At 35.9% G+C, this 26122-nt stretch overlaps 4 protein-coding genes across 7 annotated transcripts; all 4 read right to left on the bottom strand.

Annotated features, from left to right (window-relative positions):
* Nucleotides 1-480: 480 nt before the first annotated feature.
* LOC147949308 (uncharacterized) lies at nt 481-4501 on the bottom strand. 4 transcript variants are annotated; one of them, XR_015571387.1, is made up of 6 exons: nt 4076-4495; nt 3460-3999; nt 3095-3326; nt 1317-1423; nt 1004-1091; nt 481-778 (listed from the first exon to the last, which is right to left on the bottom strand). XR_015571387.1 is itself a non-coding variant. In XM_087472862.1 (4 exons), the coding sequence occupies exons 1-3, from the start codon at nt 4418-4420 to the stop codon at nt 3066-3068; spliced, it is 1146 nt and encodes a 381-aa protein (XP_087328988.1). In that variant the 5' UTR covers nt 4421-4501; the 3' UTR covers nt 1142-1423; nt 3023-3065. The 4 variants fall into 4 exon arrangements, 3 of the variants coding, with proteins under 3 accessions (XP_087328988.1, XP_087328990.1, XP_087328984.1); XM_087472862.1 differs by lacking the exons at nt 481-778; nt 1004-1091 and having other exon boundaries at nt 1142-1423; nt 3023-3326; nt 4076-4501; XM_087472864.1 differs by lacking the exons at nt 481-778; nt 1004-1091 and having other exon boundaries at nt 1142-1423.
* Nucleotides 4502-8990: 4489 nt separating this feature from the next.
* On the bottom strand, nt 8991-12173 carry LOC147949307 (uncharacterized). Its single transcript, XM_087470784.1, has 5 exons — nt 11621-12173; nt 10732-11490; nt 9755-10112; nt 9395-9675; nt 8991-9136 (listed from the first exon to the last, which is right to left on the bottom strand). Exons 1-5 carry the CDS (start codon nt 12171-12173, stop codon nt 8991-8993), a joined length of 2097 nt encoding a protein of 698 aa, XP_087326910.1.
* Nucleotides 12174-12879: 706 nt separating this feature from the next.
* Nucleotides 12880-14508, bottom strand: LOC147949306 (uncharacterized). The gene is made up of 3 exons (XM_087491359.1): nt 14053-14508; nt 13437-13976; nt 12880-13309 (listed from the first exon to the last, which is right to left on the bottom strand). Exons 1-3 carry the CDS (start codon nt 14395-14397, stop codon nt 13049-13051), a joined length of 1146 nt encoding a protein of 381 aa, XP_087347485.1. The 5' UTR covers nt 14398-14508; the 3' UTR covers nt 12880-13048.
* Nucleotides 14509-22843: 8335 nt separating this feature from the next.
* LOC147949305 (uncharacterized) lies at nt 22844-24454 on the bottom strand. The gene is made up of 3 exons (XM_087491354.1): nt 24021-24454; nt 23405-23944; nt 22844-23273 (listed from the first exon to the last, which is right to left on the bottom strand). The coding sequence occupies exons 1-3, from the start codon at nt 24363-24365 to the stop codon at nt 23013-23015; spliced, it is 1146 nt and encodes a 381-aa protein (XP_087347480.1). The 5' UTR covers nt 24366-24454; the 3' UTR covers nt 22844-23012.
* Nucleotides 24455-26122: the final 1668 nt, after the last annotated feature.

Raw genomic sequence — 26122 nt, 5'->3', positions numbered from 1 at the left:
AGAAAATACTAAATGCCACTTGTCAAAGGAAGGTCGACGATTGAGATCAGAGTAGATGGCTGGATTGAGTTTCGTTTCCCCTTCACTTTGATACGCGATTTCTCTTTCCATAGATTACTGATTCACAAATCACAATCAGTATTTCGATGTTGTAAGCAAGTGGAGTTTGTATACAAATGATTTACTATGAACATTACTTTTAACCATATATAAAATTTCACTTATGCTTGTGGATGTTTTTTTCTCTCACTTTTAGATATGTACAAAACCGAGTTTTATATGACGGACCAATCAAACCTAATTGGTTAGTATAGAGTAACTCACATTCTCCAGCTACAACTTTTAGAGATATATATTTGGCTATAATGCTTTCCACAGTTACATGCATATTGGTCTCATGTTTTCCCTCAAAAGACCCCCTTCTTTCCTCCCTTTTAATGGGTTAATCTTGATTGCCTTATTTCCTACTAACACATTTGATACATGGATTTGTAATATTTGCTTCAAATCACATATTCCTCTTTGGAAAAGAAAAAAAATCCAAGACGTAACAGACTAAGAATGCATATAGACAAAAACTTGTACACTCATCAGCTATTCAATCAAAGTAATTCAATTAGACTAAAAAAGTCAGAAAATTAATAAAATATAGAACATAGGATTTTATGTTGGTCTCTCCCAATCCATCCCATTCCACCGTGTTGACTGCTCTCCATCCAGGCTGCATCCCCCTCTATTTGATTTCCCACCTATGTCTATGAATCGGTACCATCATGTTCTTCAATAAACAACAGCGAAAACAAAGTCGATGTGGTGAAACAGGTGATAATAATATCTCACCTTTTGATGTTCTCTTCTTTAGGCTAAACACTAATTTTCTAAATTTCTTGCATTTTTTTTTTTTTGGCAGATTCCAGATCACTCTAAAAGTGACTGTTATACATTATGTTTTTAAAAAGTTGTATATACAGATTAGAAAGTCATCAAAGACTAAATAAGTTACCTTTAGTAGATCTTTTCTTTCTAACTTGACTTGTCATTTGGTCGTGCTTACGCTTTATAGAATTTGATTTTGTGTTGTCACAAGCTCTCTATTTCCATGCTCATTTGTAATATTTCAATATATTATCAAAATGTTTGATACCCAGAAAGTATAAGAAATTATAATTCAACTAAAATTTTAAAAAACTTTATTTACAAAAAATGCAAACTAACTTGGATCATGAACATCTAATGGAAAAAAAATTAACATTTATACCATGTTTGTTAGAAAAAAATAGGTTAAAATAAGAACATATATAAAATTATAATTATACCATGTTTGTTAAAAAAATTTGGCTTATCCGTAGCTCCAGCATCACTGCATATCATCATGCCTCTCGTATCTTGGTATTGGTTTTTCCAAAAAGTCAAAAAATAAAATCTGCACATTGAGAATCAAAAACATTAGCCATGCAAAAAATATGGCACACGTACTTAATAACATTAGCCATGCAAAAACATAAAAACCGGAAAGGCTAAAAATTTTGAAGAGACTAAAAGTTAACAAAAATAAGATTAATGTATGAACTTAATAGTGTTGACTAACAGTAATAATAATCTAACCGAGAAACACTACAGGTCATTCGCAGCAAAAATATTAAATTACCTTGAATTAGAGATTGATGCTTGAAAGTTAAAAAAATACTTCAATAATACAATTCTTTAGTACTCAGAATTTTTTTTTTCGAAACTTGTTTATGTAGTCAAGAAAAGTTTATATATAATAAACAAAGAGGTGTAAGACATAGAGGTGTGAAATGTAAAAGTGTAAAAATTAATAGATGTGAAACATGGAGGTACAACAAAGAGGTGTAACACATAGAGGTGTGAAATTAAAAGGTGTTAAAATTAATGGATGTGATTTTTGAAACCAGGAGGTACAACAAAGAGATGCAAAGACTAAGGATGTGTGATTTAAAAGGTGTAAAATTTAATGGATGTGATTTTTGAAACCAGGAGGTATAACAAAGAGATGCAAAGACTAAAAGGTGTGATTTAAAAGGTGTAAAAATTAATGGATGTGATTTTTGAAACCAAGAGGTACAACAAAGAGATGCAAAGACTAAGATGTGTGATTTAAAAGGTGTAAAATTAATGGATGTGATTTTTGAAACCAGGAGGTACAGCAAAGAGATGCAAAGACTAAGAGGTGTGATTTAAAAGATGTAAAAATTAATGGATGTGATTTTTAAAACCAGGAGGTACAACAAAGAGATGCAAAGACTAAGAGGTGTGATTTAAAAGGTGTAAAAATTAATGGATGTGATTTTTGAAACCAGGAGGTACAACAAAGAGATGCAAAGACTAAGATGTGTGATTTAAAAGGTGTAAAAAACAATGGATGTGATTTTTGAAACCAAGAGGTACAACAAAGAGATGCAAAGACTAAGAGATGTGACTTTTGAAAGATGGGAGTGCGACGAAAAGACACGATTAATAATTTTAAACCGTTGGATTAAAACTGTAACTAATCTCATCCGTTGGATTAAAAGTTGACACAAAAAAGTGGGTTTGCTATTATATATAGATTATCAGTGAGAAAATTGTTATGTTTTATTTACACTTTTTCAACAACACTACTTAACAAGAAGAGTAAAAAAAAAAAGGACAGATTCCTAATTGATAAAGGTTAAAAGAATGGGTTCAACATTGAGATTGAGTGACTGACTCTATATATAGATTCCTTGAGATATATGCAAACGCCTGATGGTAAAGCTTGCGTGTGTTTCAAGACACATTAATCTTGATCCAAAAATATCGTGTCAGACAAGCAAAATGAAAAATCGACAGGTTCGTGTGGTGTGGGTTGTTCAATAATTAATAGATCTAAATATATATATATATATATAGCAAAGTAAAAATAATTAGTAAAATTTTATTAATTAGTTATAATAGCCAAAAATGTTCTACAGCTCTCTCGTGTCTTACAATGCAAGGGCTGTCTAAATAAAATGAAAACATTATTACTCTTTACACTCACTTGTTATATCTTTACTTGGAGGGTGACTTTTTTCATAGGATGATTAGAGCTCGCTGGATGTTTTGAAGTTACCTTTTCCATAATTTCGGGCATGAAAAATACCAAAAGGTGTTAGATCAATGGTTTTTCCTTTCTTCTCAGAGGCCATCCTGGCGAAAAGACCGATAGATCTAGCCCATTTCACCATAGACCCGACCATTTCTGTCCTTTGTTCGAAAGTTATCTCATTGGAACCATGCTTCTTCATGTCAACCAAAAATTTTCCCATTGTCAACGTTCCATCGAGCACCCTCCACGAATCCACCTATCGCCCAAAAAACAATATATTTATAGATATATATATATATATATATATATATATATATCTCATTTAAAACAGCGAGCGACGAACATCTGACAGATATATGTATATAGATATAGTTACTTATAGAACTTACAGATATCCCGCTGCCACCAATTAATACAGACATAGCCTTGGAGAGCCTCTGAGATTTTATTGACATGTCCACCTTGAAATCTTTTGATCCGGATGATGCCGACTTGAAGCATGCCATGTAGTCCTCCAGCTTTACAAATAAATCCTTGAACTCTGTTGTCGCAGGACACTTACTCTCTAGGCTATCGATGAAGTGCGACATACCATTGTAAGCGAAAGGCTCAACGTCTTGGCCCTTTTTAGGGAGATTCTCCAAGTAATGGGGTAGTGAGAATGTTCCTTGTGTTTCGTACATAGCTCTTTTAATAGGAGATTCTACACTGTTGTCATGGTCAATCCCAAAAGATGACAGATCAATAGATTGTCCTTTACTCTCGGAGGCGGCCTTAACGAATAGACCAATCCCTCGGGTCCATTCCACCATAGACACGATCAGTTCTTTTCTTTGTTCAAAAGTTAACTCCTGGGAACCGCTCTTCTTCATCTCCATCAAACCCTTCCCCATTGACAACAAGCCATCCACCAGATTCCACGAATCATCCTATCTCGCCAAAAGCAACAACTATCATGATCACATACGTTACGTACCATATGAATATTGTATCAAAACTACTTACTGATATTCCGCCTTTGCTAGTGTCGAAAACAGACATAGCCCTGAACAATTTTTCGGATTTTTCTGACAACTCCATCTTGATATCTTTTGACGACCCGGAACCGAAGGAGGCCATGTAATCCTTCAACGTTGCAAATAAATTCTTGAACTCTGCGTTTTTGGGACACATACCCTCCAGGTCCCCAAGGAAGTCCGACATACCTTTGTTTGCGAAAGCCTCAAAGTCTTTGCCCACTTTGGGAAATTTTTCCAAGTAATGGGGTAACGAGAAGGTCCCTTGTGTTTCATAAACGGTGCTTAACGTGACAAGTAACGTTAGACATATCGCTAATGAAATTCTTGCCATTTTCTTTTATTTCTTGGAGAAAGAGTGAGAATATTTCTATCGATATATTATTACTTTTTTTTGGATTTTTAATGATCTTTGTTTTCTATGGTAACTGGGATTTATATAGATGCTTAAAGAGTAGTTGAAGGTCGTTAATTAATTAAGGAATTGTGAAAAAGACTCCAAGAAATTTCTTTGGCTATTCGCTTTTCTCTGGATATATTTTTAGAAAAGAGAAATTTTCTTTATTAATTTGCCAAACTATTTTTAGTTAGGGCGTTAATTAGAGCATATTGAAATTAAATACACCTGACCATCATACCTTAAAATATAATGAACCAGTCAATTAGTACATGTAGACAAGGAAAAAAAAATGATCATCTTCTTTCTCTATAGAGTTTCGCTGATTTTGAGTAGTGCTGATTCTTCACGTCTATTTTAAGAGAATCCCCTGATGGTTTCACATCTTCAACAATACAGCAACATAATCTGGATGATATATATATATATATATATATATATATATATATATATATATTCTGAATCTTCATTACTAATGGAATCGAGTAATTCATAGAATTATTTGTATCTAAAATAAACACACATGTCATGCAACAGTCCATGCATTCTTCTGTAGACGTAATATTGAACACTAAATAAACTACGTAGAGATAGTGCTAGAGTGAAAAAAATAAATATAATAAACAACAACAAAATATATTTTTATTGGCGGATAGAAACACAAGAAACAAGGGAGGCTTATTAATAGGATAATTCTCATTATATAAGGGATCTTTTTATATCATCCCAAATCATAATTTTTAATAAAAAAAGGAAAAAAAACAAACCAAACCCAAATACAATAGGAAACAAAAAAAAAAAGAAGATAAAACGCATTACAACACACATTATTTATTGTTTACTTGCTAGCATGCTTTTGATCATAAATAACGACCATATGTTTTCTATAGAAAAAAACATATGCCTTTAATCATTGTGTGAACAAGGGGTTGTCCTGGAAAGACAATGGGCCAACATCCTTCGCTTAAACCTTCGAGTGCTTCGCAGCAAGCACGTTTTAGATGGCTGAAGTCCCAGTGATGTATATCACCAATGGCATCACTGCATCCCTGAGTCTTCTTGATTGAGTTGAAGCAATCTATTGGATTTATAAATAACTCTGCTTCTGCATTCAAACACGATATACTGATTAGTGTAATCCAAAACATCGTCATTACAACAGTTGTAACCTTTTTGTTCAAACCTAGCATTTTGTTTTCTTAATTATGAAAGATTAGAATAAAAAATAAAGAAAAATTTATTTATTAATAGATGTTTGTGTTTGCAATGTTAGGATATGAGTGTTGATTTATATAGTAGAAATTTTTGGAAAGCTCAAAGACACTTTGGTTGGTAAAACACCAAACTGACCATTCATCCATCTTTAAGTGTCTCATTACTAATTACAAACATTGTTACAAAGCATGCAAAAATTCATTTTCCAACCAAACTAAAGCAAGATATTATTATCATCATTATCATTTTTATTTGAGAAAGTGTTAGATAGCATATTATTTATATTCATCCAACATTTACAAGAATCTTTTTGTGAGGAAACTACAGAAACAGTATTATATATCAAGTGTTAATTGTACCAACCAAACTTCAAGTTAATTATGCATTTTGTTTTTCTTAATTTTCTAGTTCCTTGGCGTTCACATTTCGGCATATTATTGCTTAATGAAGTTAGGCTTCTTAATCTTCATGCAATCATGCACCAATTGCGACTTAAAAAAATAACAAATTAAGATTTACATTTGTTTATCCCCTGTACATAATTAGGAGTTAATTAACTATCATTAATCTTATCTCCAACATCTATGTACGTTTGGTCATTCCCTAATCTTACTCTTGTGTGACAAAAGCTCATATTTACTACTACTAGTACTCATTAGCTAGTAGTCAGTGTGATATACTCTTGGGTAATAGATAAATTGGCTTCTCACTAAATTGGCTTCTTACTAATGAAATCTGTGAAGTCTGTCTTTTATTACAGGTTACTTTTCATTTTTGTCATCGTCTCAATTAACTCACCGATTAGCTTTCCAACGTACACTTGACCCATTCCTGTTTGCTTTCTTTGATTGAACTCAATGGACAACACACTCCACATGCTTCTTTCCCTTCCAAAAACAATTTTTAGTCCAAAGAATAAGAGACTTAAATTTTTATTATTAAAAAATGAAATGGAACAATTGAAAAATATATTCATGAAAACAAAATAAGAAACAGAGTCTACTAATAGAAGAAGTACTACACGTACGCGAGAGTAAACTAAAAAAAAAAAAAAATCAATAATAAAAAGGAACCAACGGAAAATTTAAAGTTTAAACATCGTTTTTTCTTTTTCTTTCTTTTTGTACAAACAACTTTAAACCTTCCTCTTGTGATGTTTTAATGAAAGGTAAAAACATTACATGTGTGATATAAGTTAGGCAAAATAAGTTCATCATCTAAGCACTACCAAAGTAAGTCTAAATCACAAGCATCTTTAGTTTAACTGACACACATAAAACTAGGTTTCTTGAACTTCTCCCGAGATCTAAGTTTCCCCAAAGACATTTTGGTGGTAAATTAAACACACCAAACTTACCATCAATCTATTTTTAAATGTCTCATTACAAACTACAAACAATATTTTGTGAAAACTTGTTAAATAACCAAATTAAACAAAGTAATTATATCTATATTGTTATTTAAAGCGTTGTGTATTCCTCCAACACTTACAATAATTATTTTTTTTGAAAGGAGAACAAAAACAACAATATTAAATTATGTTCTTCTCAAATTTTAAGTTATATATATACACAGATTCAATATATATACACAGATTCAATATATATATATATAGATATACATATATGCAGTTTTAAGTTATATAGAGTCAAATTTAAATGCGGCTAACATGAAGTGTCCAGTAATTTAAATGGAGTTTTGCTTTAGTGGATATGAGACAACCTTTGCAGAACTCTCTGCTATCGCATGCAACTCTAAGTCTCTAACACTAAAGAACTATTAACAAAATGGTGATACGTTTGCGTGTGCCTTAAGATATATAAAATTTTCACCCAATAAAGAGAACCCTATAATTGAAAATAGCGTTTAAGACAAGGAAATGAAAGCTTGAGCAGTTCTAGCAACTTTGATAAAGACATCTGTAAATCTTAGAGAAAAGCGTTGTTTGTCTTATTGATATGTAAAGAGTATATATAGATACAATAGACTTGATGCACAAGTAGAGAATATTGACTAAAGATATACACATTAAGATAGGGAACATATCCTTTTCGCTAACACTCTCCCTCAAGATGGAGCGTGTAAGTTTAGAACGCCCAACTTGGACCGTAGATACTTGAACTGATCACATCCGAGGGCTATAGTGAAGATGTCAGCCGGCTGTTCTTCAGTAGGGATATGAGCGGTAGTAATGGTACCGGAAGTAATTTCATCACGAATGAAGTGACAATCACTCTCAATATGCATTGTGCGTTCATGAAAAATAGAGTTTGCTGTGATTTGAAGAGCTGCTTGACTATCACTGAATAAATGCATTGGCTAAGGATGATCGACACCAAGGAACTGCAAAACTTCCTTTAGCCACAATAGCTCCGTACAAATCATAGCCATGGCGCAATACTCTGCTTCAGTCGATGAAAGCGACACACGACTTTGCTTCTTTGTCTTCCATTGAAGTGGAGAATCACCAAGCATTACTATATAACCTGTAAGGGACCGTCTAGTAGAAGGACATTTATTAAAATCAGAATCGCAATAGGCATTCACTTGCAGAGGAGACGTGGAAGATAGAACAACACCCTGGCTGGGTGAAGACTTCAAGTAACGAACCGAAACGCTGAGCCGCATCCCAATGATCCGTAAGAGGTGTCTGCGTAAACTGTGCAAGAATGTTGACAGCATAACTGAACTCCGGACGCGTATGAGTGAGATAAACAAGACGTCCAACTAGACGTCGATATTGTGCCGGATCCGAGTGCGGTGCACTTTTAGAATCCAACAGCGTATGATTTTGCTCCAAAGGAGTATCAACAAGACACGAGCTAGACAAACCACACTCGTCGATGATATCAAGATAATATTTGCGTTGCGGGAGAAAGATGCTATCAGGTCCACGAGCAAATTCAATGCGAATAAAGTATTTCAACATGCCTATATCCTTCATCTTGAAACATCGGCATAAATAAGCTTTAAACAGTTTGAGAACTGCCGAATCAGCACCACAAACAATCAAGTCATCAACGTAAACAAGAACATGAAGAACAACAGCACCACGCCGATAGGTAATAAGGGAATTGTCTTTGTGAGAACGGACAAAGCCATAGTCGAGAAGAGCTGTAGATAACTTGGAAAACCAGCAGCGAGGAGCTTGCCGAAGACCATAAATGGACTTTTTAAGTTTGCACACAAGAGACGGATCAGCTGGAAGAAAACCTGGAGGTAGTTTCATGTAGATATCCTCGTCAAGATCGCCATGTAAGAATGCATTGTGAACATCCATCTGATAGAGTTCCTAATTTTTAACCGAAGCAACACCAAGTAAGGTACGAACGGTTTGAAGTTTAGCAACCGGAGCAAATGTCTCCGAAAAATCAACACCCTCTTTTTGGTGATTACCAAGAGCTACTAACCTCGCCTTATACCATTCAAGGGTACCATCTGAATTAAACTTAAGCCGATACACCCATTTAGAGCCAAGAGCTTTTACGCCCGGTGGAAGACGTTCAAGCGTTTAGGTCTCGTTAAGTTCGAGTGCGTTGATCTCCTTGCACATAGAGTCACGCTATTCTAATAGTTGAACTGCTTGCTTATAAATAACCGGTTCATCAACCATAGTCACGGCTGCAAGGAATTTTTGATGGGCAGAGCTAAATTTGTCACAAGAAATATAGTGTATTATAGGATAGAAACAAGTACCTGAAGATGCTGGAGTAGACGAAGGTTTGAGAGAGATGAGAGTTTCAGCGTGACGTGCGGAGTAAGCAACATAAGGTTTAAGCCGAGTAGACGGCAACTTTGTGCGATGACCACGACCAAATGGTTCAGTACCAACATCAAAATCATCAGAATTCTCATTAGAGAAAGCAGCGGATTCAGGAGATGTAACAACATCATTACTAGGAGGCAGAGGAGAGACAATAGCTGTAGTAGGCAGAGAATCAACGACTGTAGTAGGGATAGGTGTGGGAAGACTCCCCCTGTTTTCGAGAGTCGGAGGTGTTGTCTCGGCAACGAAATCATTTTACAGAGATAAGCGGTAGTGGAATGACCATATACGCAACAGGCTGTTCAGAGTCAGAAGGTGAACAAGACAGAAAAACATCTTTGTCGAAGATAACATCACGCGAGACGAAAATATCTTTGGTCTCCATGTCATAAACACGCCAACCTTTTTGATTAGGAGGATAACCGAGAAAGATACATCTTCGACCTCGTTCTTGGAACTTATCACGACGAGAAGAATGACGTATGGCAAAACACAAGCAACCAAATACGCCAAGTTGTGCAAAATTCGGAGGAGTAGAATAAAGAAGCTCATGCGGGGTTTTGCCTTGTAGAAGCGGAGTAGGAGTGCGATTGATTAAATACACAGCCGTGAGGACATTCTCGCCCCAAAAACAAATTGGTAAGTCAGCTTAAAAGAGGAAAGAACGCGCCATGTTGAGAATATGACGATGTTTGCGCTCAACTCTCCCATTTTGTTGCGGAGTATAAAAGCCTGAAGTTTGATGTAGAATGCCATGATCTTTAAAAAAATGATGAAGACCAAGAAACTCACTCCCATTGTCACTACAAATGACTTTAATCTTTTTTCCAAATTGTTGATGAGCCATGGCCACAAACTGTTTGAGATGAATGGCAACTTTGCTTTTGGCAAGAAGCAAATAGGTCCACAAGGCTCGAGAGTAGTCGTTGACAATAGTAAGAAAATAGTGTGCTCCACACATAGAAGCAATTTTGTAAGGTCCCCAGATATCCCAATGTCTCAAAGAAAAACATGCGTCCGCTTTATTAGAACGATCTCGGGTAAAACTAACCGCGTTTGTTTAGCTTGAATACAAACTTCACAAATATCATTATTATCACTACTATGGTGTGCAGAATCCGGTAAAGTAGATAAAAAAAACTAGATAAAATCTTCGTAGATGGATGCCCCAAACGTTCATGCCAAAGAGTTCTTGTGGATTTCTTGACATTTTTGACGCATGCTGAAACCACTCCACGAAAGTGAGAAACCCCATCTCTCTCTTCACCTGCGCCAATCAGCATCTTCAAAGTATGGTCCTGTATAACACCCAATGTATCAGTAAATAAAGCATAGCAGGACAGCTCACGACAAATTCTAGCGAGAGAGATGAGAGTGCAAGAAAGATCAGGAACATAGAGAACACAATTCAGTTTAACGTGATCTCCAAGGATCATCGTCCCTTCTTTAGTAGCGAAAGTATTATTTCCATTGGGAAGAACAACAATACTTCTAGGAATGTCATGCGCATCCACAAGGAGATCATCATCACCTATCATATGATGAGACGCTCCAGAGTCAAGTAAAAACTCAACACAAGAATGCTTACCGGAGAGCTTATCAAAACCAGAGGTTTGGTCAGGTTTTAACAAGTTCACAATAGCAGACCAGGTGGCCTTACTAACACCAGGTAAGTCAGGGAATTCAGCTTCAGAAAGAGCTTGAGCATTGTTAGCACGATAGGAAGTAGGAGAGGAACGCCCACGACCGCGTCCGCGGTAAGAGCCACGAACTCTACCTCGAGTGGAGTCGGATCGTGATCCTCCTCTAGTATCACCATATTTCTTGATCCACCAATCGGGCAAGCCGTGAAGTTCAAAACATGTATCCACCAAGTGATTGGTACGGCCACAGTGAGTACATGGTCCTTGAGTTAGACGTGTAGCGGATGCAATAGCATTGACACCAGCTTTCACAGCAAAACCAACGATATCAATACGTTCTTCTTTAGATCGAGCCACAGTAAGATGGCGTTTTTCAGCAATAACTTCAGAGTAAACATGGTCAAGTGTTACATTGGTGTCGCGGTTGAGACGGCTAAGAATATTGGTACGTGTAGTACCAAACGAGAAGCGTCGAGACCCATGAGAAATTGATGATAAGCTCAAGATCTCAACGTGCTTGCTGCTTGAGACGTTGAGGACAAGACGGAGAATTGCAACAACAATCAATAAAGGGCTCAAAATCATCAAGATCATCCCACATGACCTTGATTTGGCCGAAATAATCATCAACAGGCTGACCATCTTGAGCACATCGAGCAATAGAAGATTTGATTTGGTGAACAAGAGAAACATTCCCAATAGAGTAACGAACACGAAAATTGTCCCATAGGACTTTTGCGTTGTCAACAAACGAGATCACCTTCTGGACTTGAGGATCTAAACTCGCATAGAGCCAGCCGCATAACATCGAGTTGACTTGAACCCACCGTTGGTAATCGGGAGAATCAGTAGCAGGTTTAAGAAGAGTACCATCGACAAGATCAAGTTTATGCTTTGCTGCGAGATTGTTGCGTGCATTCTTAGCCCACTTCTCATAGTTTTCACCATTAAGGAGAAACGGAGTAAGAACATGATGTTGCTGATCATTAGAGGATAGGTGGTAAGGAGAAGATGTGATCAATTCCTTAGTAGTAGTAGTAGTCGAAAGAGCTGATGTTGTAGCCATCGTGTAGATAGGAGACAAATAGTAGAATTAGAAAACCTGTTTCCTTGAAAAACAAGAAACAGTGGAGAAGAAAAATATTTAGGTATTTAGGGTTTTGTAATTTGGCTCTGATACCATGTAAATCTCAAAGAGAAGTATTGTTTATCTTATTGATATGTAAAGGGTATACAGTATATAGATACAATGACTCGATGCATAAGTAGAGAATATTGACTAAAAATATTCACAATAAAATATGGAATATATCCTTTTCCCTAACAACCTCTTCGATAGTTGTATCGGCAAGTTCCCACACAAAAATGTCTCTATATAACACTGATTTACAAGAAAGGTAAAAAACAGACTCCTAATTTATGTCGAAAACATTGAGATTGAGAACAATATAAATAATTATATATATAGATCCCCTGAGATATATGCAAACGTTGGTCGGTAAGCTTGCGTGTGTTTCAAGACACATTAATCTTGATCGAAAGGTAACGCTGGCTGGTAAGCTTGTGTGTGTTTCAAGACGCATAAATCGTGTATAAGACAAGAAAATGAAGATCAAATTCATAGCAAGAAAATGAAAAATCCACGGGTTTGTGTGGTGTGGATTGGACGTTAATATTGTATACAGTATATATATTTTCACATCTGTTACGTAAGACTGTTCAATAATTAATAGATCTAAATATATATATATATATATATATATATAGCAAAGTAAAAATAATTAGTAAAATTTTATTAATATAGTTATAATAGCCAAAAATGTTCTACAGCTCTCTCGTGTCTTACAATGCAAGGGCTGTCTAAATAAAATGAAAACATTATTACTCTTTACACTCACTTGTTATATCTTTACTTGGAGGGTGACTTTTTTCATAGGATGATTAGAGCTCGCTGGATGTTTTGAAGTTACCTTTTCCATAATTTCGGGCATGAAAAATACCAAAAGGTGTTAGATCAATGGTTTTTCCTTTCTCCTCAGAGGCCATCCTGGCGAAAAGACCGATAGATCTAGCCCATTTCACCATAGACCCGACCATTTCTGTCCTTTGTTCGAAAGTTATCTCATTGGAACCATGCTTCTTCATGTCAACCAAAAATTTTCCCATTGTCAACGTTCCATCGAGCACCCTCCACGAATCCACCTATCGCCCAAAAAACAATATATTTATAGATATATATATATATATATATATATATCTCATTTAAAACAGCGAGCGACGAACATCTGACAGATATATGTATATAGATATAGTTACTTATAGAACTTACAGATATCCCGCTGCCACCAATTAATACAGACATAGCCTTGGAGAGCCTCTGAGATTTTATTGACATGTCCACCTTGAAATCTTTTGATCCGGATGATGCCGACTTGAAGCATGCCATGTAGTCCTCCAGCTTTACAAATAAATCCTTGAACTCTGTTGTCGCAGGACACTTACTCTCTAGGCTATCGATGAAGTGCGACATACCATTGTAAGCGAAAGGCTCAACGTCTTGGCCCTTTTTAGGGAGATTCTCCAAGTAATGGGGTAGTGAGAATGTTCCTTGTGTTTCGTACATAGCTCTTTTAATAGGAGATTCTACACTGTTGTCATGGTCAATCCCAAAAGATGACAGATCAATAGATTGTCCTTTACTCTCGGAGGCGGCCTTAACGAATAGACCAATCCCTCGGGTCCATTCCACCATAGACACGATCAGTTCTTTTCTTTGTTCAAAAGTTAACTCCTGGGAACCGCTCTTCTTCATCTCCATCAAACCCTTCCCCATTGACAACAAGCCATCCACCAGATTCCACGAATCATCCTATCTCGCCAAAAGCAACAACTATCATGATCACATACGTTACGTACCATATGAATATTGTATCAAAACTACTTACTGATATTCCGCCTTTGCTAGTGTCGAAAACAGACATAGCCCTGAACAATTTTTCGGATTTTTCTGACAACTCCATCTTGATATCTTTTGACGACCCGGAACCGAAGGAGGCCATGTAATCCTTCAACGTTGCAAATAAATTCTTGAACTCTGCGTTTTTGGGACACATACCCTCCAGGTCCCCAAGGAAGTCCGACATACCTTTGTTTGCGAAAGCCTCAAAGTCTTTGCCCACTTTGGGAAATTTTTCCAAGTAATGGGGTAACGAGAAGGTCCCTTGTGTTTCATAAACGGTGCTTAACGTGACAAGTAACGTTAGACATATCGCTAATGAAATTCTTGCCATTTTCTTTTATTTCTTGGAGAAAGAGTGAGAATATTTCTATCGATATATTATTACTTTTTTTTGGATTTTTAATGATCTTTGTTTTCTATGGTAACTGGGATTTATATAGATGCTTAAAGAGTAGTTGAAGGTCGTTAATTAATTAAGGAATTGTGAAAAAGACTCCAAGAAATTTCTTTGGCTATTCGCTTTTCTCTGGATATATTTTTAGAAAAGAGAAATTTTCTTTATTAATTTGCCAAACTATTTTTAGTTAGGGCGTTAATTAGAGCATATTGAAATTAAATACACCTGACCATCATACCTTAAAATATAATGAACCAGTCAATTAGTACATGTAGACAAGGAAAAAAAAATGATCATCTTCTTTCTCTATAGAGTTTCGCTGATTTTGAGTAGTGCTGATTCTTCACGTCTATTTTAAGAGAATCCCCTGATGGTTTCACATCTTCAACAATACAGCAACATAATCTGGATGATATATATATATATATATATATATATATATATATTCTGAATCTTCATTACTAATGGAATCGAGTAATTCATAGAATTATTTGTATCTAAAATAAACACACATGTCATGCAACAGTCCATGCATTCTTCTGTAGACGTAATATTGAACACTAAATAAACTACGTAGAGATAGTGCTAGAGTGAAAAAAATAAATATAATAAACAACAACAAAATATATTTTTATTGGCGGATAGAAACACAAGAAACAAGGGAGGCTTATTAATAGGATAATTCTCATTATATAAGGGATCTTTTTATATCATCCCAAATCATAATTTTTAATAAAAAAAGGAAAAAAAACAAACCAAACCCAAATACAATAGGAAACAAAAAAAAAAAGAAGATAAAACGCATTACAACACACATTATTTATTGTTTACTTGCTAGCATGCTTTTGATCATAAATAACGACCATATGTTTTCTATAGAAAAAAACATATGCCTTTAATCATTGTGTGAACAAGGGGTTGTCCTGGAAAGACAATGGGCCAACATCCTTCGCTTAAACCTTCGAGTGCTTCGCAGCAAGCACGTTTTAGATGGCTGAAGTCCCAGTGATGTATATCACCAATGGCATCACTGCATCCCTGAGTCTTCTTGATTGAGTTGAAGCAATCTATTGGATTTATAAATAACTCTGCTTCTGCATTCAAACACGATATACTGATTAGTGTAATCCAAAACATCGTCATTACAACAGTTGTAACCTTTTTGTTCAAACCTAGCATTTTGTTTTCTTAATTATGAAAGATTAGAATAAAAAATAAAGAAAAATTTATTTATTAATAGATGTTTGTGTTTGCAATGTTAGGATATGAGTGTTGATTTATATAGTAGAAATTTTTGGAAAGCTCAAAGACACTTTGGTTGGTAAAACACCAAACTGACCATTCATCCATCTTTAAGTGTCTCATTACTAATTACAAACATTGTTACAAAGCATGCAAAAATTCATTTTCCAACCAAACTAAAGCAAGATATTATTATCATCATTATCATTTTTATTTGAGAAAGTGTTAGATAGCATATTATTTATATTCATCCAACATTTACAAGAATCTTTTTGTGAGGAAACTACAGAAACAGTATTATATATCAAGTGTTAATTGTACCAACCAAACTTCAAGTTAATTATGCATTTTGTTTTTCTTAATTTTCTAGTTCCTTGGCGTTCACATTTCGGCATATTATTGCTTAATGAAGTTAGGCTTCTTAATCTTCATGCAATCATGCACCAATTGCGACTTAAAAAAATAACAAATTAAGATTTACATTTGTTTATCCCCTGTACATAATTAGGAGTTAATTAACTATCATTAATCTTATCTCCAACATCTATGTACGTTTGGTCATTCCCTAATCTTACTCTTGTGTGACAAAAGCTCATATTTACTACTACTAGTACTCATTAGCTAGTAGTCAGTGTGATATACTCTTGGGTAATAGATAAATTGGCTTCTCACTAAATTGGCTTCTTACTAATGAAATCTGTGAAGTCTGTCTTTTATTACAGGTTACTTTTCATTTTTGTCATCGTCTCAATTAACTCACCGATTAGCTTTCCAACGTACACTTGACCCATTCCTGTTTGCTTTCTTTGATTGAACTCAATGGACAACACACTCCACATGCTTCTTTCCCTTCCAAAAACAATTTTTAGTCCAAAGAATAAGAGACTTAAATTTTTATTATTAAAAAATGAAATGGAACAATTGAAAAATATATTCATGAAAACAAAATAAGAAACAGAGTCTACTAATAGAAGAAGTACTACACGTACGCGAGAGTAAACTAAAAAAAAAAAAAATCAATAATAAAAAGGAACCAACGGAAAATTTAAAGTTTAAACATCGTTTTTTCTTTTTCTTTCTTTTTGTACAAACAACTTTAAACCTTCCTCTTGTGATGTTTTAATGAAAGGTAAAAACATTACATGTGTGATATAAGTTAGGCAAAATAAGTTCATCATCTAAGCACTACCAAAGTAAGTCTAAATCACAAGCATCTTTAGTTTAACTGACACACATAAAACTAGGTTTCTTGAACTTCTCCCGAGATCTAAGTTTCCCCAAAGACATTTTGGTGGTAAATTAAACACACCAAACTTACCATCAATCTATTTTTAAATGTCTCATTACAAACTACAAACAATATTTTGTGAAAACTTGTTAAATAACCAAATTAAACAAAGTAATTATATCTATATTGTTATTTAAAGCGTTGTGTATTCCTCCAACACTTACAATAATTATTTTTTTTGAAAGGAGAACAAAAACAACAATATTAAATTATGTTCTTCTCAAATTTTAAGTTATATATATACACAGATTCAATATATATACACAGATTCAATATATATATATATAGATATACATATATGCAGTTTTAAGTTATATAGAGTCAAATTTAAATGCGGCTAACATGAAGTGTCCAGTAATTTAAATGGAGTTTTGCTTTAGTGGATATGAGACAACCTTTGCAGAACTCTCTGCTATCGCATGCAACTCTAAGTCTCTAACACTAAAGAACTATTAACAAAATGGTGATACGTTTGCGTGTGCCTTAAGATATATAAAATTTTCACCCAATAAAGAGAACCCTATAATTGAAAATAGCGTTTAAGACAAGGAAATGAAAGCTTGAGCAGTTCTAGCAACTTTGATAAAGACATCTGTAAATCTTAGAGAAAAGCGTTGTTTGTCTTATTGATATGTAAAGAGTATATATAGATACAATAGACTTGATGCACAAGTAGAGAATATTGACTAAAGATATACACATTAAGATAGGGAACATATCCTTTTCGCTAACACTCTCCCTCAAGATGGAGCGTGTAAGTTTAGAACGCCCAACTTGGACCGTAGATACTTGAACTGATCACATCCGAGGGCTATAGTGAAGATGTCAGCCGGCTGTTCTTCAGTAGGGATATGAGCGGTAGTAATGGTACCGGAAGTAATTTCATCACGAATGAAGTGACAATCACTCTCAATATGCATTGTGCGTTCATGAAAAATAGAGTTTGCTGTGATTTGAAGAGCTGCTTGACTATCACTGAATAAATGCATTGGCTAAGGATGATCGACACCAAGGAACTGCAAAACTTCCTTTAGCCACAATAGCTCCGTACAAATCATAGCCATGGCGCAATACTCTGCTTCAGTCGATGAAAGCGACACACGACTTTGCTTCTTTGTCTTCCATTGAAGTGGAGAATCACCAAGCATTACTATATAACCTGTAAGGGACCGTCTAGTAGAAGGACATTTATTAAAATCAGAATCGCAATAGGCATTCACTTGCAGAGGAGACGTGGAAGATAGAACAACACCCTGGCTGGGTGAAGACTTCAAGTAACGAACCGAAACGCTGAGCCGCATCCCAATGATCCGTAAGAGGTGTCTGCGTAAACTGTGCAAGAATGTTGACAGCATAACTGAACTCCGGACGCGTATGAGTGAGATAAACAAGACGTCCAACTAGACGTCGATATTGTGCCGGATCCGAGTGCGGTGCACTTTTAGAATCCAACAGCGTATGATTTTGCTCCAAAGGAGTATCAACAAGACACGAGCTAGACAAACCACACTCGTCGATGATATCAAGATAATATTTGCGTTGCGGGAGAAAGATGCTATCAGGTCCACGAGCAAATTCAATGCGAATAAAGTATTTCAACATGCCTATATCCTTCATCTTGAAACATCGGCATAAATAAGCTTTAAACAGTTTGAGAACTGCCGAATCAGCACCACAAACAATCAAGTCATCAACGTAAACAAGAACATGAAGAACAACAGCACCACGCCGATAGGTAATAAGGGAATTGTCTTTGTGAGAACGGACAAAGCCATAGTCGAGAAGAGCTGTAGATAACTTGGAAAACCAGCAGCGAGGAGCTTGCCGAAGACCATAAATGGACTTTTTAAGTTTGCACACAAGAGACGGATCAGCTGGAAGAAAACCTGGAGGTAGTTTCATGTAGATATCCTCGTCAAGATCGCCATGTAAGAATGCATTGTGAACATCCATCTGATAGAGTTCCTAATTTTTAACCGAAGCAACACCAAGTAAGGTACGAACGGTTTGAAGTTTAGCAACCGGAGCAAATGTCTCCGAAAAATCAACACCCTCTTTTTGGTGATTACCAAGAGCTACTAACCTCGCCTTATACCATTCAAGGGTACCATCTGAATTAAACTTAAGCCGATACACCCATTTAGAGCCAAGAGCTTTTACGCCCGGTGGAAGACGTTCAAGCGTTTAGGTCTCGTTAAGTTCGAGTGCGTTGATCTCCTTGCACATAGAGTCACGCTATTCTAATAGTTGAACTGCTTGCTTATAAATAACCGGTTCATCAACCATAGTCACGGCTGCAAGGAATTTTTGATGGGCAGAGCTAAATTTGTCACAAGAAATATAGTGTATTATAGGATAGAAACAAGTACCTGAAGATGCTGGAGTAGACGAAGGTTTGAGAGAGATGAGAGTTTCAGCGTGACGTGCGGAGTAAGCAACATAAGGTTTAAGCCGAGTAGACGGCAACTTTGTGCGATGACCACGACCAAATGGTTCAGTACCAACATCAAAATCATCAGAATTCTCATTAGAGAAAGCAGCGGATTCAGGAGATGTAACAACATCATTACTAGGAGGCAGAGGAGAGACAATAGCTGTAGTAGGCAGAGAATCAACGACTGTAGTAGGGATAGGTGTGGGAAGACTCCCCCTGTTTTCGAGAGTCGGAGGTGTTGTCTCGGCAACGAAATCATTTTACAGAGATAAGCGGTAGTGGAATGACCATATACGCAACAGGCTGTTCAGAGTCAGAAGGTGAACAAGACAGAAAAACATCTTTGTCGAAGATAACATCACGCGAGACGAAAATATCTTTGGTCTCCATGTCATAAACACGCCAACCTTTTTGATTAGGAGGATAACCGAGAAAGATACATCTTCGACCTCGTTCTTGGAACTTATCACGACGAGAAGAATGACGTATGGCAAAACACAAGCAACCAAATACGCCAAGTTGTGCAAAATTCGGAGGAGTAGAATAAAGAAGCTCATGCGGGGTTTTGCCTTGTAGAAGCGGAGTAGGAGTGCGATTGATTAAATACACAGCCGTGAGGACATTCTCGCCCCAAAAACAAATTGGTAAGTCAGCTTAAAAGAGGAAAGAACGCGCCATGTTGAGAATATGACGATGTTTGCGCTCAACTCTCCCATTTTGTTGCGGAGTATAAAAGCCTGAAGTTTGATGTAGAATGCCATGATCTTTAAAAAAATGATGAAGACCAAGAAACTCACTCCCATTGTCACTACAAATGACTTTAATCTTTTTTCCAAATTGTTGATGAGCCATGGCCACAAACTGTTTGAGATGAATGGCAACTTTGCTTTTGGCAAGAAGCAAATAGGTCCACAAGGCTCGAGAGTAGTCGTTGACAATAGTAAGAAAATAGTGTGCTCCACACATAGAAGCAATTTTGTAAGGTCCCCAGATATCCCAATGTCTCAAAGAAAAACATGCGTCCGCTTTATTAGAACGATCTCGGGTAAAACTAACCGCGTTTGTTTAGCTTGAATACAAACTTCACAAATATCATTATTATCACTACTATGGTGTGCAGAATCCGGTAAAGTAGATAAAAAAAACTAGATAAAATCTTCGTAGATGGATGCCCCAAACGTTCATGCCAAAGAGTTCTTGTGGATTTCTTGACATTTTTGACGCATGCTGAAACCACTCCACGAAAGTGAGAAACCCCATCTCTCTCTTCACCTGCGCCAATCAGCATCTTCAAAGTATGGTCCTGTATAACACCCAATGTATCAGTAAATAAAGCATAGCAGGACAGCTCACGACAAATTCTAGCGAGAGAGATGAGAGTGCAAGAAAGATCAGGAACATAGAGAACACAATTCAGTTTAACGTGATCTCCAAGGATCATCGTCCCTTCTTTAGTAGCGAAAGTATTATTTCCATTGGGAAGAACAACAATACTTCTAGGAATGTCATGCGCATCCACAAGGAGATCATCATCACCTATCATATGATGAGACGCTCCAGAGTCAAGTAAAAACTCAACACAAGAATGCTTACCGGAGAGCTTATCAAAACCAGAGGTTTGGTCAGGTTTTAACAAGTTCACAATAGCAGACCAGGTGGCCTTACTAACACCAGGTAAGTCAGGGAATTCAGCTTCAGAAAGAGCTTGAGCATTGTTAGCACGATAGGAAGTAGGAGAGGAACGCCCACGACCGCGTCCGCGGTAAGAGCCACGAACTCTACCTCGAGTGGAGTCGGATCGTGATCCTCCTCTAGTATCACCATATTTCTTGATCCACCAATCGGGCAAGCCGTGAAGTTCAAAACATGTATCCACCAAGTGATTGGTACGGCCACAGTGAGTACATGGTCCTTGAGTTAGACGTGTAGCGGATGCAATAGCATTGACACCAGCTTTCACAGCAAAACCAACGATATCAATACGTTCTTCTTTAGATCGAGCCACAGTAAGATGGCGTTTTTCAGCAATAACTTCAGAGTAAACATGGTCAAGTGTTACATTGGTGTCGCGGTTGAGACGGCTAAGAATATTGGTACGTGTAGTACCAAACGAGAAGCGTCGAGACCCATGAGAAATTGATGATAAGCTCAAGATCTCAACGTGCTTGCTGCTTGAGACGTTGAGGACAAGACGGAGAATTGCAACAACAATCAATAAAGGGCTCAAAATCATCAAGATCATCCCACATGACCTTGATTTGGCCGAAATAATCATCAACAGGCTGACCATCTTGAGCACATCGAGCAATAGAAGATTTGATTTGGTGAACAAGAGAAACATTCCCAATAGAGTAACGAACACGAAAATTGTCCCATAGGACTTTTGCGTTGTCAACAAACGAGATCACCTTCTGGACTTGAGGATCTAAACTCGCATAGAGCCAGCCGCATAACATCGAGTTGACTTGAACCCACCGTTGGTAATCGGGAGAATCAGTAGCAGGTTTAAGAAGAGTACCATCGACAAGATCAAGTTTATGCTTTGCTGCGAGATTGTTGCGTGCATTCTTAGCCCACTTCTCATAGTTTTCACCATTAAGGAGAAACGGAGTAAGAACATGATGTTGCTGATCATTAGAGGATAGGTGGTAAGGAGAAGATGTGATCAATTCCTTAGTAGTAGTAGTAGTCGAAAGAGCTGATGTTGTAGCCATCGTGTAGATAGGAGACAAATAGTAGAATTAGAAAACCTGTTTCCTTGAAAAACAAGAAACAGTGGAGAAGAAAAATATTTAGGTATTTAGGGTTTTGTAATTTGGCTCTGATACCATGTAAATCTCAAAGAGAAGTATTGTTTATCTTATTGATATGTAAAGGGTATACAGTATATAGATACAATGACTCGATGCATAAGTAGAGAATATTGACTAAAAATATTCACAATAAAATATGGAATATATCCTTTTCCCTAACAACCTCTTCGATAGTTGTATCGGCAAGTTCCCACACAAAAATGTCTCTATATAACACTGATTTACAAGAAAGGTAAAAAACAGACTCCTAATTTATGTCGAAAACATTGAGATTGAGAACAATATAAATAATTATATATATAGATCCCCTGAGATATATGCAAACGTTGGTCGGTAAGCTTGCGTGTGTTTCAAGACACATTAATCTTGATCGAAAGGTAACGCTGGCTGGTAAGCTTGTGTGTGTTTCAAGACGCATAAATCGTGTATAAGACAAGAAAATGAAGATCAAATTCATAGCAAGAAAATGAAAAATCCACGGGTTTGTGTGGTGTGGATTGGACGTTAATATTGTATACAGTATATATATTTTCACATCTGTTACGTAAGACTGTTCAATAATTAATAGATCTAAATATATATATATATATATATATAGCAAAGTAAAAATAATTAGTAAAATTTTATTAATATAGTTATAATAGCCAAAAATGTTCTACAGCTCTCTCGTGTCTTACAATGCAAGGGCTGTCTAAATAAAATGAAAACATTATTACTCTTTACACTCACTTGTTATATCTTTACTTGGAGGGTGACTTTTTTCATAGGATGATTAGAGCTCGCTGGATGTTTTGAAGTTACCTTTTCCATAATTTCGGGCATGAAAAATACCAAAAGGTGTTAGATCAATGGTTTTTCCTTTCTCCTCAGAGGCCATCCTGGCGAAAAGACCGATAGATCTAGCCCATTTCACCATAGACCCGACCATTTCTGTCCTTTGTTCGAAAGTTATCTCATTGGAACCATGCTTCTTCATGTCAACCAAAAATTTTCCCATTGTCAACGTTCCATCGAGCACCCTCCACGAATCCACCTATCGCCCAAAAAACAATATATTTATAGATATATATATATATATATATATATATATATCTCATTTAAAACAGCGAGCGACGAACATCTGACAGATATATGTATATAGATATAGTTACTTATAGAACTTACAGATATCCCGCTGCCACCAATTAATACAGACATAGCCTTGGAGAGCCTCTGAGATTTTATTGACATGTCCACCTTGAAATCTTTTGATCCGGATGATGCCGACTTGAAGCATGCCATGTAGTCCTCCAGCTTTACAAATAAATCCTTGAACTCTGTTGTCGCAGGACACTTACTCTCTAGGCTATCGATGAAGTGCGACATACCATTGTAAGCGAAAGGCTCAACGTCTTGGCCCTTTTTAGGGAGATTCTCCAAGTAATGGGGTAGTGAGAATGTTCCTTGTGTTTCGTACATAGCTCTTTTAATAGGAGATTCTACACTGTTGTCATGGTCAATCCCAAAAGATGACAGATCAATAGATTGTCCTTTACTCTCGGAGGCGGCCTTAACGAATAGACCAATCCCTCGGGTCCATTCCACCATAGACACGATCAGTTCTTTTCTTTGTTCAAAAGTTAACTCCTGGGAACCGCTCTTCTTCATCTCCATCAAACCCTTCCCCATTGACAACAAGCCATCCACCAGATTCCACGAATCATCCTATCTCGCCAAAAGCAACAACTATCATGATCACATACGTTACGTACCATATGAATATTGTATCAAAACTACTTACTGATATTCCGCCTTTGCTAGTGTCGAAAACAGACATAGCCCTGAACAATTTTTCGGATTTTTCTGACAACTCCATCTTGATATCTTTTGACGACCCGGAACCGAAGGAGGCCATGTAATCCTTCAACGTTGCAAATAAATTCTTGAACTCTGCGTTTTTGGGACACATACCCTCCAGGTCCCCAAGGAAGTCCGACATACCTTTGTTTGCGAAAGCCTCAAAGTCTTTGCCCACTTTGGGAAATTTTACCAAGTAATGGGGTAACGAGAAGGTCCCTTGTGTTTCATAAACGGTGCTTAACGTGACAAGTAACGTTAGACATATCGCTAATGAAATTCTTGCCATTTTCTTTTATTTCTTGGAGAAAGAGTGAGAATATTTCTATCGATATATTATTACTTTTTTTTGGATTTTTAATGATCTTTGTTTTCTATGGTAACTGGGATTTATATAGATGCTTAAAGAGTAGTTGAAGGTCGTTAATTAATTAAGGAATTGTGAAAAAGACTCCAAGAAATTTCTTTGGCTATTCGCTTTTCTCTGGATATATTTTTAGAAAAGAGAAATTTTCTTTATTAATTTGCCAAACTATTTTTAGTTAGGGCGTTAATTAGAGCATATTGAAATTAAATACACCTGACCATCATACCTTAAAATATAATGAACCAGTCAATTAGTACATGTAGACAAGGAAAAAAAAATGATCATCTTCTTTCTCTATAGAGTTTCGCTGATTTTGAGTAGTGCTGATTCTTCACGTCTATTTTAAGAGAATCCCCTGATGGTTTCACATCTTCAACAATACAGCAACATAATCTGGATGATATATATATATATATATATATATATATATATATATATATATATATATATATATATATATATATATATATATATATATATATTCTGAATCTTCATTACTAATGGAATCGAGTAATTCATAGAATTATTTGTATCTAAAATAAACACACATGTCATGCAACAGTCCATGCATTCTTCTGTAGACGTAATATTGAACACTAAATAAACTACGTAGAGATAGTGCTAGAGTGAAAAAAATAAATATAATAAACAACAACAAAATATATTTTTATTGGCGGATAGAAACACAAGAAACAAGGGAGGCTTATTAATAGGATAATTCTCATTATATAAGGGATCTTTTTATATCATCCCAAATCATAATTTTTAATAAAAAAAGGAAAAAAAACAAACCAAACCCAAATACAATAGGAAACAAAAAAAAAAAGAAGATAAAACGCATTACAACACACATTATTTATTGTTTACTTGCTAGCATGCTTTTGATCATAAATAACGACCATATGTTTTCTATAGAAAAAAACATATGCCTTTAATCATTGTGTGAACAAGGGGTTGTCCTGGAAAGACAATGGGCCAACATCCTTCGCTTAAACCTTCGAGTGCTTCGCAGCAAGCACGTTTTAGATGGCTGAAGTCCCAGTGATGTATATCACCAATGGCATCACTGCATCCCTGAGTCTTCTTGATTGAGTTGAAGCAATCTATTGGATTTATAAATAACTCTGCTTCTGCATTCAAACACGATATACTGATTAGTGTAATCCAAAACATCGTCATTACAACAGTTGTAACCTTTTTGTTCAAACCTAGCATTTTGTTTTCTTAATTATGAAAGATTAGAATAAAAAATAAAGAAAAATTTATTTATTAATAGATGTTTGTGTTTGCAATGTTAGGATATGAGTGTTGATTTATATAGTAGAAATTTTTGGAAAGCTCAAAGACACTTTGGTTGGTAAAACACCAAACTGACCATTCATCCATCTTTAAGTGTCTCATTACTAATTACAAACATTGTTACAAAGCATGCAAAAATTCATTTTCCAACCAAACTAAAGCAAGATATTATTATCATCATTATCATTTTTATTTGAGAAAGTGTTAGATAGCATATTATTTATATTCATCCAACATTTACAAGAATCTTTTTGTGAGGAAACTACAGAAACAGTATTATATATCAAGTGTTAATTGTACCAACCAAACTTCAAGTTAATTATGCATTTTGTTTTTCTTAATTTTCTAGTTCCTTGGCGTTCACATTTCGGCATATTATT

This window comes from Camelina sativa, chromosome 2 (genome assembly GCF_030686135.1).
Source record: "Camelina sativa cultivar CO46 ecotype springtype chromosome 2, ASM3068613v1".
Lineage (NCBI taxonomy): Eukaryota > Viridiplantae > Streptophyta > Magnoliopsida > Brassicales > Brassicaceae > Camelina > Camelina sativa.
Note: the sequence above shows the minus strand (reverse complement) of the source record. Positions and strands in the feature narration are given on the sequence as shown.